Here is an 11,260-nt window from a genome sequence, read left to right as displayed (position 1 = left end):
CGCGTATGTGGCCTCCGCCTGGGCCTTGGCGGCTGCGACAGCTTGCGCCTCCGCCGATTTCTGCTCCGCCTCCCGAGCCGCCCTCCGCTCCTCCGCCTCCCGCTCCTCTCGCGCTTCCCGTGTGTTCCGCTCCGTCGCCTCTAGGAGGTCGGCGCGGGGATCTACCCGGCGCGAGTTTGAAGACCCTCCTACGGCTCCGACTATGGAGGCGGCTGGGACTCGCCCAAGGGAAAGAGGGGCCCTGTTTGATAAATTGAGAAAAAAGGGTTTGGAAAAACATCAACCGAAGAAGAAGAAAAAAGAAAGGCATAAGAACAGCAACACTTACGCTGAGACCGCGTGCGACTGCTTCACCACCTTGCGGAAGCGGGCTGCCTTCGCGGCCGCCTCGTCCCGTTTGGTCACCGCCGCGGTACTCTTGGGCTTCTTCGGCCGACTAACGAAGTGGGTCGACGCGGCCCGGTGCTTCTGCGCGCCGCCCTGGGCAGTCGGCCCGGTGGATGGGCCCGCACCATGGTGCTCGGGCGCCGGTCGGCGGCGCGCGATGACTTCGGCCTCGTCATCATCTGGCCAGTCCTCGAAGCCGGCCCCGAGCCTGGACCCGCCTGTGTCGCTGCCTTCCCCCGCGATGTCATCCTCCATGGCGGCCGCCCCCAGGTTTGGGTCGTCTACATCGTCCATTATACGATCGGGGAGGAACTGGCGTTCCACCCCTGCGGCCCCGTCCAATGGCGGAAGCATGGGGTTCTGCCAATGAAAGGCCAGCTGGTCAGGAGTCGGCCACCATGAACTCGGCAACGAGCAAAGAGGAAGCGAAACTTACCACCGGCGGAGGATTGGCGCGAGAGTACGGCACCTTGCCATACTGCCACTCCTCGGTGAGCTTGCAGTTAGAAATGTAGTTCATCATGTAAGACACCTCGGCGTGAGGCATCTCCTTGGTGCTTAGCCGGCACGGGTCGAAATGGCCGCTCATCTGGCAAATCATATGAGGTCGGCCCTGGAGCGGAAGCACCCGGCGCTCCACGAAGGCGGCCACCGGGTCGGTCCCGGACAGACCCTCCGACTGGATCATCACCCGGAGCTGGGCAACAGAGGCGGACCCGCCCGAAGACAGCGACCTGGACCGGAAGGACCATGAAGGCTGCCTCCCAGCCGGCGGGCCGGCTATGTAAGCCGGTAGGTTGACGAAGTCGCCTTGTGGAGCAATATTCTTCACGTAGAAGTAGGACTTCTGCCAGAGCTTCACCGACTGGATCAGCGGGATGAGCGGAAACGGGTTGTTGTCGATCGCCCTCTGCATAGCGATGAAGACACCACATGGGGCGGGCACGCCCGCGACAACGGTGCCGAGCTTGCATTGAAATAACTCTCCCCATAGTTCAAGATTGGGGAGGATGCCGAGAAAATCCTCGCACAGGGTGACGAAGGCCGACAACAGCATCACCGCGTTGGGAGTGAGGTGATGCGGCTGGAGATAAAATTCAAGGAACGAGCGGAGGAACCCGCTCGCCGGCAGGCCGAAGCCGCGCAGGCAGTGCGAGCGGAAGATCACCCGCTCATCCTCTTCTGGCGCCGGCGAGATCTTCCTCTCCGGCGCGAGGCGGACCCGTACGAGATCCGCGCCCGGCAACCGCCGCGTCCGACGGAGGAAGTCGACGTGGTCGTCATGGACATTGGAGCCGTCCCAGGAGCTCGACAACGCCATGGGGACGGCGCGGCGGCGAGGAAGGTACGACGAAAGGAGGGCGCACGACCCAGCTGCAACGAAGCGGCGGCGAGCTAAGAAGATTGGCAGGAAGGCCGAGCGGCGGCAGGTGGCTGTCGTGACGAGAGGAGGAAGAAGAAGGAGGGGGCGGAGCGAGGGAGAGCGCGCGAGCGTTTTGGCGCTCCCCTCCTCTACCCCTACTTATAGCCTCGTGCGGCGAAGCCGAGGAGGCAGGACGTGGGGGGATGTGGGATTAACTGCACCCACTCCCCCACACCCCGCGATTATTGCGCCATTACGGCGTGGGGAAACCGCCACTTGGGCGCGCGCGGTCCGTCCAGGCCGCAGAAGATCCGAGCGTGGGCCGAGGTCCTGTAGTGGCGGGACCCAAACTGCGGCAGCGTCCTGTCGCGCGCGTGGGCTGGCAGGCCCCTCCAGCCGGAGGATGCCACGTGGCGCGCGGACGATGAGCGGTCAGGTCACAGCCGGACTCACGCGCCGACTGGCGCCCGCCTTCAAACTTCGAGATCTCTAAGAGACGACGCGCCTAGTCAAAACCGGCTTCCGGTTCCCGGCTCCTCAAGATAGTAAGCTGACTGGGCTCCTCAACTTTTTTCTGCCTCGGAGCCCAACCAGCTTCGGGGACTACTGTCGGAGTAAATGACCACGGGTAGCCTAACCGGCTTCCCTTGGCACTTCAGAAAAATTACAGGCCGAACAAGCCTCCAAGCTTCCAGGACATGGGGCCGTCTTCCCCCAGCTGGCTACCTCTCAAGTCGGCTGCGCAAAGGCAGCCCAACCCTAAAATCCTTGAGAAACAAGACCACGAGAAGGCCGACTTCTAGAAGCCGGCCATAAAAGGGCCGACTCCCAGGAGCCGGCCCCTCAGCAGGCGACTAAGATCTTGCTCTCAAAGTCTGTACCCACATAACGGCGACAAGACGGGGCGTGGCTACAGTAAAGCCTGCCACCCCCGAATCCCGGTGCACGCATGGCAACAGTGCACCGTACGGGGCGGCCATCCCCGTCCGGCGCGGCACTGTTGCCACGATGATCGTGACGTCACCCACGACGAGGGGTCAATACGACCCGTGGGTGGTGGGCCACCTCGGTCAGGGAGATCCCAAAGGCGGCCAGGCTTCCCACAGTCGGCCAAGGGTATGGCCGGCTTCCAACAGTCGGCCAGCTCTCTCCCTCCAAGGAGGTGCTTCATTAAGGAGACAAGAGAAGGTAAGGCTACAGTGATGAGCCGCCTCGCGGTGGCACTGTAGCCATGCTTACCACGACAAAGCCATCGTTACCAGGGGCAAGGTAACAGTAACCAGCCCCCGACAAGACCCCCGAGCGGTGGGGCCGGCCTGTCGGCCAAAGGGTCAGCAGCCGGCGGGCCCACCAGTCGGCGGAGAAGCCGGCGGGCATAGACACGGACGGCTGGGGCCCACGCCCAGCCGTATTACCATTGTACCCCTGGGGGGTAGGCCTATATAAACCCCCCAGGGTTCCCATGCAGAGGGAGATCACTCTTTGATAGATTTTAGACACCACAAGGAGAAGAGGAGCGGGCTAGCCTGGCCCTCCCTCAACCTTTCACCGAACAGCTCAAGGAGCATTCTGTAGCAACCCACCGAGCTAGTGATCATGCGGAGACCCCGTAGAGCAGCATTAGGGGTGTTATCTCCATGGAGAGCCCTGAAGCTGGGTAAGATTCGCCGGCGTGCATGTCTTCGCCTTATCCCGTTTCCAGGCACCGGCGATGTTTTATTGGCTCCCATAATGATAAGCCATCCATTGGCATATGTCGCACCAACCACCCGACAGGCTTGATTTCTATCCATCGCGCTTCTTCTGGCAGAGCGATGAACTAAAATGAAAGTATAGACTCGCTAAATGGGACATCATCTGTAGGCCGAAAGAGCAAGGGGGCCTCGGCATTGAAAATTTAGAGGTGAAGAACATATGTCTTCTCAGAAAATGGTTGTATAAGCTATCTGTAGAGACGGATGCCACTTAGGCTCAGATTCTCCATAATAAGTACCTTCATTCCAAAACCTTGTCCTAGGTGACGGTGAGGCCGACTGACATGCCTTTTTGGAAAGGACTGATGAGAGTAAAATCAGTCTTTTTCAACAGGACAAAGTTTATAGTTGGAAATGGTACTACCACAAGATTCTGGGAGGATACCTGGCTAGGGGAGATGCCCGTTGCAATCCAATACCCTTCTCTCTTTAGTATTGTTCAACGAAGAGACGCTTACGTTGCAACAGTACTACAGTCCATTCCTCTCAATATTCATTTCAGGAGGACGCTATAGGGAAACCGTTGGGAAGCCTGGCTCCATCTCCTAAGAAGATTGATGGATGTTCAGCTATCTCAACAGCCCGATCAGTTGTGCTGGAAACTAACTAAGAAGGGAGAGTTTTCGGTTAAATCCATGTATTTGGACGTTATCAACTCTAGCTCTATTCCTCATTCGAAACATGTTTGGAAAGTCAAAGTACCTTTGAAAATTGAAGTGTTTATGTGGTTTGTCCATAAACAAGTCATTTTGACTAAGGATAACTTGGCAAAACGCAACTGGACAGGATCTACAAGATGTAGCTTCTGTGATCGTGATGAATCCATCAAACACCTCTTTCTTGACTGTCCTTTGGCAAAAAAATTGTGGCGGTCAGTTCATATAGCATTTAATATTACTCCTCCGAATACTATCAGCACGTTATTTGAGACGTGGCTAGACGGGATAGATTCGGAAACAGCGAGACACATCCGTGTAGGAGTATGTGCTTTATTATGGGCGGTATGGAACTGCAGAAACGATTTGTTTTTTAATAAAACAACAAATATTCATTTCTTGCATGTTATTTTCTGAGCCACAGCACTAATCCGTATGTGGTCGCTACTCACTCCGACGGAGGCCGGTGAGCACTTGGTTACTGGATCTATCCGATGAGAGACGCTAGCACGGGTTATCTTCAACCGGTTTGGATGGCGGTCATGTAACAGGATAGGCATTTAATGTTCCTATCTTTTTTTATGCCGTCCGGTTGTGGCTTTCCTGTATTTTATTTGCTCTTTGTGAGCCTTTTTTCCGTTCTTTTTTGAGACCTGAAGACTTATGTTGAACCTTTTGCATATTAATAATATGGCCCTATGCATCATTCTGATGCGGAGACCGGGGATCAACCCCCTTTTTCGAAAAGAAAAAAAAACATCGCAGGCTAGCGGCAAGGATGGCACGACGCGCGCACCCCTATGAGCGCTCCCTCCTCGATCCACCAGCGGAGAGCGTACTGTAAAAACCACGTTTGCCGTGACACCGCGCGCTAAACAGACGAAATATCGTCCGTTATATGTAAATTATGTCCGAACTTAAGTAAGTTACATCATGTTTGCATGAAATTCGCCCCGTTTGATCAAATTCGATTTGAAATGTAAGAGGACAACATTGGATAATCGGTCTCGTCTCATTGGACCCGTTCGATACGGTGTCCGTTTGAGGGGTCCATGTTGAAGATGTCCTAAGCCCCCCTAACTTTAAGGAGATAACTCATTCCACCTATCTCACCGATATTTCTTGATTCATCATCACATTACCAGAAAATCTGAATATAAAGTAGTTTACCAGAAAATCTGAATATAAAGTAGTCCAATCTCTAAAGGACCCCTTTCGGTAAGTGAAAAAAAAGATAACATGTGTAAAACCAAACCATACTTACTTAGGATGGAATTGATCGAAACAAATCGCCCCCATTAGGGCATCTCCAGCCGTTGGCCCCCCAGGGGGCGCCTAAAATCGCCGCCTGGGGGTGAGCCGGCGCAAAAATTGGGCCTGGGGGCGAGTTGGTCCCCAGCCGCCGGCCCCAGGGCCGCCCCCAGGAACGTTTTAAAATAAAAGAAGTTCGGCGAAGTTCGGCTTAAGCATGATGAAATTCGGCCAAACATGATAAATTTCGGCCAAACACGATAAATTTCGGCACATTTCGGCGAAGTTCACGGATTTTCATTACATAGCTCATATACATAAACTAATCTAAAGGAAAAACTGGCTGAAGTCGCCGCCGCCATCGTCGTCGGCGGCCTTCTCCTCCTTGACGCGGGCGCCCCTGCTGGACCCCTGCCCGGCGTCGCCATGGCGGACTGGTGGCGGCGCATCGTCGTCGTCGTCATCGCTGTCGCAGATGACGACAACTCTGCCTTCGTCGTGGCCGCGTCGACGCTCCACGAAGCGAAGCAGGGCGGCGCGCTGGCGCTCCTTCGCCTTCTCCAGGCGCTCCTTCTCCATAGCTATGGAGTCCCTGCGCGCCCATTCCAGGGCCACGTCGTCGTCGTCGTCGAGCTCCGTCGTCACCGGCGCGGCCGGCTCCTTCTTCACCGGCGGGAGCCCCGGCTCCGTCTTCACCGGCGCGAGCCCCGGCTCCGTCTTTGGCTTGACGAAGCGCAGAGGAGGAGCCGACGAGCAGGCGCGCCGGCCGCCCTCGTTGATGAGATGTCGGCGCTGCGAGTGCGCCGGCCGAGCGGCATCTCCGCCGCGGGCTCGGCCTTGACGCCGAGCAGGGCCGGAGTGCCGGAGGAGTGCGATGAAGATCGGGAGGAGGAAGAAGAGGAGGAGGACCCGAACCTCCTTGGCGCCCATGGCCCGGCGTGCTGCGCCGGGGCGGCCGCCCTCGCCGGGTACGCCAACGGCGGGTCGTTACCGCCCTCGAGGTACGTCAGCACGCCCTCGAGTGTGCGGCTGGGGACGCCCCACCACAGGTGGCGCCCCTCGCTGTTCTGCCGGCCGCCAACCACCGGCACGCCGTTGATGGACGCCAAGCGCTGCTGCTGGCGGCGCTCGAAATACGCCGCCCAAGCCGCGTGGTTGTCGGCGGCGTACTGTGGGAGGGAGAGTTGGGCGTCGGTGAGGGAGGCGCGCAGGACCTCGACTTCGTCGGCGAAGTACTGCGGCTTTGCCACGGCGTCGGGCAACGGGGGAATGGGCACTCCCCCGACACTGAGCCTCCACCCTGTCGGCCCGGCGCGCATGTCCGGCGGCGCTAGGATGTTTGCCTGGAACAGGAGCCAGGACTCCTGTTCGCGGAGCGAACGGCCGCCGAAGCCGTTGGCCGCCGCCTCGTCTCCGGGGTAGCGTTCCGCCATGGCGACGGGCTCGGGAGAGGTCGAGAGATAGAGGGAGGGGCTGGGCGGCGGCGCTCGGGAGAGGTAGGGAGAGGGAGGAGTTGGGCGGCGGCGAGGGGCGGGGCTGGTGTGGGTACAGGCGAGTGCAGGCCACCGGCTATATAGCCGCGCCGCACCCGTGTGTACGCGTGCGAGGGAGGGGAGGCGTCGGCGCGCCGTCCCGTGACGCGCCGCCCGTGAGGAATCAATGGCAAGGCTGACCGGTGGCAGCCTTGGCATTGATTCCCCGCGGAAACCGAGGCCGTTGGGGGAAGACGAGACGCCGTGTCGCTGACGCGGCGGGCCCGCGGCTGTTTTGCGCCAAAACAGTTCGCCCCGGCGCCCTCGGGCGCCCCCAGCGCGTCGGGTTCGGCCTGGGTCCGCCGGCGCTGTTTTCGGCCCAGGCCGGCGAAAATCGGGCTGCTGGGGGCGTGACTGTACCGTTTGTTTGGCGCCGGCGCGAAAAAATCACCTGGGAAGGCCTTCCTGGGGACGCGGCTGGAGATGCCCTTATGAGGCAATGGTTTGTTTGGCCTTGGGTCGTAATGAAAAAGACATGCAACACTATCTCCAATCCAAAGAAAAGAATCCTGCTGGATGACAACATCCCATGATAGGTGCAAGGACCATGACAAGTGATAGCTATATATAGGAATCAAGAAACGAAAGTGAGAGAAAGAGACAACTCCGCTGAGTGGATGAGACCGTAGAGCAGCAGGACATGGAAGGGCAGAAAACAAGAGTTGGCGCATCACACGACATATGATCATTCGGGCTTGAAGATTCACATCGGCAAAGCAGCAACAAGATAGTACTAGAAACCAAGAGCACCACCACTCGTCACAAACAAGACAAGAGAGAACACTTATTTTGGGATGATCACTTGCTTGGTGGATTGATGAATTAGACAGAAAGGCGGCGACGTTGGATCGATCATACATATGGTCGCTAAATTTAAATACAATAGGAAAAGCAATGCGGGCTAATTAAGACAAGCGAGCGATCCCATGGACCGAATTACAAGACACGGCACGCAGGACCGGGCACATGGAGGCCAACCACGTACTCGTACTACGCATATGCAGCTGCCGACACATAAATAACACGACCATTGCGGCGGCCGAACTGAACTGTCGAGAAGTTGCAAAAGCGCATTTCTCTCTGGATGGATGGACACAACACGGGTCGCCATTGCTTCAATCTTGCATGCAGATCACATGGATGATAACTTGTTACGCGTTGCTCCTGAAGGAGCCGAGGGCCTTGATGGCGCCGGCCCTGAGGATGTACTGGTGGTAGAAGGCCGCGATCGCCGCGCCGATCATGGGGCCGACCCAGAAGATCCACTGCAACAAACAAATCAAGCCAAGATCAGATCAAGGCAACTTGACACCAAGGTGAACTGCTGGAATGGCGGTTTGGAGCGTGTGAATAAATAGTGGAGTACCTGATCATCCCAGGCCTTGTCCTTGTTGTAGATGACGGCGGCCCCGAGGCTCCGGGCCGGGTTGATGCCGGTGCCGGTGATGGGGATGGTGGCCAGGTGGACCATGAACACGGCGAAGCCAATCGGGAGGGGCGCCAGCACCTGGAGAAAGACACAAGCAAAGCAAACATAATAGCATGAGACCCCTCCAAATTACTTTCTCAACTGAACTAATCGGCACTCCCCATGCCGGGTCGTTTACAGGTTGCTGGTTCTCCAAGCATGGCATGGCCGTGCGTGCTCCGCCCGTCCGCATCATGCGAGTGCTGGAGGACACCCAAAGTCGTGAAAGGCCTGCCACTTGCCGTCCCTTTTGATTGAACGGGAAGGAAACTAGGTGGAGCGGCAACGAGCGTGGAGTGAAGGCTCCTTTTCCCTCTCCCTCCGGGTACATCCCCCAGCCTCAGTGCGCGCTTCACCGCCCCAAAAGACCAAAGCCAGTGACTACCAGTACGATGGCATATTTTGACGGGATCGGGCAAAGCAAGCGGCCGAACATCACGCTCTGTCACATCCAAACCGCACCTTCACCAGTGCCCTCGCAAAAAGGGATGCTCGCACCATCCGTCACCGGACGGAACCACCCAAACCCAGAGTGGTAACTCTCAACTTTTTAGATCGTGTAGTAACTCTGAATTTAGCTAGCCACATGCTGCAAGGAGAGGTAGTAATTTATACTGACTGGATGGGTGGCCACCCAATAATTCATCATGGATGTGAGGGTGGTGGGGGCCTGGCCAATAATTCACCAGCGCTGTCCTGGACGAAATCGACCACGTGTTATCACACCCATATACAGCTCAGCTTACTGTTGGGGCCACATGGGCCAAGGCCGTGGATGAGATGGGACTTAACTGGACTAGTAAACATACTTATCACATTAGTGACTGTCTGAGTGTCTGCCACGCGGACGTGTACTACTCTAGTACTAGATGCATCTGGATCCTTCATTCTCCCGTCAATTGCAGCGCCAGTACGACTGTTACGACCCACATTTACGCCTACGGGAAGACTTATGTCTACTGTTAAGGACAAAAAAAATTTTTAAAGCATCATGGCAGCACTTATTTATTTTCAAAAGAAATAGAGTACATGACATTTCATATGTACTACTACTCCTTTTTGTTCATTCTGGATGATATATCTTGGATAAAGGAGTATCATTCTACCCGTTTTGTTCATCGTATAGGATATTCTTGCTTTCCCCCCTTTTTGTTCCTACGTATGCATCATGCTCCTCATTTGGACGATCTATCCTCATGGCATGCCGTCTTCAGTTAAGCTCTAACAACCAGCTTTGCTTTTCTTATACGAACAAGAAAACTCTACTTTTTCAAAAGAATTTTGTGGCCCGGAGGCATGGCATGTGGTGCTTACCGGGACGTGAGAGTCGCGTGCGCTGCGCTTGGGGTCGGTGGCGGAGAAGACGGTGTAGACGAGCACGAAGGTGCCGATGATCTCCGCGGCGAGGCCGGTGCCCTTGGAGTAGCCGGCGGCGAGCGTGTTGGCGCCGCCGCCGTACCTGACGAAGTAGGCGCTCTGGAAGGCCTTGACGAGGCCGACCCCGCACATGGCGCCGAGGCACTGGGCCACCATGTAGAGCAGCGCGCGGACCAGGGAGACCTTGCGCGCCAGGAAGAGGCCGAAGGTGACGGCCGGGTTGATGTGGCCCCCGGAGATGCCGGCGGTGCAGTAGACGAGGACGAAGATCATGCCGCCGAAGGCCCAGGCGATGCCGAGCACGCCCACGCCGCCGCACGCCGCGTCGGCGGCGGTGTTCACGGCCGGGTCCGTCTGGTGCTTGTACCCGATGACGGTGGCCACGGTGATGTAGAGGAAGAGCAGCGTGGCGATGAACTCGGCGATGACGGCGCGGTAGAGCGACCAGGAGGCCAGCTCCGCCGCGTCGATCAGCGGGGCCGGCGGCGGGTCCGTGTAGTCCTTGGCCGCGAAGTCGCCGCCGCCGCCGGTCTCCATCACCTCGTCCTTGGCCATCGGCGTGTAGCTAGCTTGCCTTGCTGTTGCTTCTCGCTGTGAACCTGACTGGAAAAAATGGAGGTGGGGGCTTGGGGTGGGGTGTGTGGTGGGGGAGTGACGAGAGGGAGAGGAAGGTGGTATTTATGGAGCGGGGGAGAAGCGGTAGGTAAAAGACAACAAGGCGAGGGTGTGTGGTGTGTGTGCGATGGAAGGAGGGGCTCGTGTCCTTCATGGAACTGAAAACTGAGCTAGGTATTTTCTTCTTCTGAACCCTAAAGAAAAGAATTTTATTTATGCGAGTAGGAGTAGTATTTAATTTGCTGATGAGACTGAATGGGCCTTTTGTTTTTCTGCTGCAGTGAAGTAAGGTGGATAAGCTGTTGGGGCATGTGCTGCGCTGCGGGTGCAAACGCCAGGTTCCAGGATTCACGGATATCTCTTTCCTCCATTAGAAGTTTGGAGAGCTTGCCGACTGAGCATTGTGACAAAATGAAGACGATAGGTGTTTCGTAGATTAGGGCATCTCCCCAAAAACGAACAGTATCGAGTCAGACATCCAACCGTGTACTCAAACGGCCGCATATATTTCAGACGCCGGAAGATTTTCACACAAACTAGAATTTTCATTTAAATCAGACCACATTCTCCACATTTTTGACATAAACAAAAGCGTTCAGAAGATAACCTAGTCTAATGATGTGTTTGATTGACTGCATAGAGCCCAACCAGGTCTGCGCGAAAAAAAGAGCATGTTTGGTTGCATACAAGTAGGCCAGGCTCGCATCGACACGAACCTTAAAACAGTTCAAAGCCTCGCTACGCTCAAATTGGCTGTTTCGAGCGAGTCAGGCTGCGTCGAGGGGCAAAAGCAGGGCACGACGTACGCCACGGTGCAGCTGGGGATAGAGGCGAAGATGACGGGAGAAGGAAATCGA

At 56.6% G+C, this 11,260-nt stretch overlaps 1 protein-coding gene across 1 annotated transcript; it reads right to left on the bottom strand.

Moving 5' to 3' along the window:
- Positions 1-7,716: 7,716 nt before the first annotated feature.
- LOC119354073 (aquaporin PIP2-1) lies at positions 7,717-10,447 on the bottom strand. Its single transcript, XM_037620774.1, has 3 exons — positions 9,726-10,447; positions 8,310-8,450; positions 7,717-8,208 (listed from the first exon to the last, which is right to left on the bottom strand). The coding sequence occupies exons 1-3, from the start codon at positions 10,341-10,343 to the stop codon at positions 8,095-8,097; spliced, it is 873 nt and encodes a 290-aa protein (XP_037476671.1). The 5' UTR covers positions 10,344-10,447; the 3' UTR covers positions 7,717-8,094.
- Between the last annotated feature and the right edge of the window lie 813 nt (positions 10,448-11,260).

This window comes from Triticum dicoccoides, chromosome 2A, assembly GCF_002162155.2.
Source record: "Triticum dicoccoides isolate Atlit2015 ecotype Zavitan chromosome 2A, WEW_v2.0, whole genome shotgun sequence".
Classification (NCBI taxonomy): domain Eukaryota; kingdom Viridiplantae; phylum Streptophyta; class Magnoliopsida; order Poales; family Poaceae; genus Triticum; species Triticum dicoccoides.
Note: the sequence above shows the minus strand (reverse complement) of the source record. Positions and strands in the feature narration are given on the sequence as shown.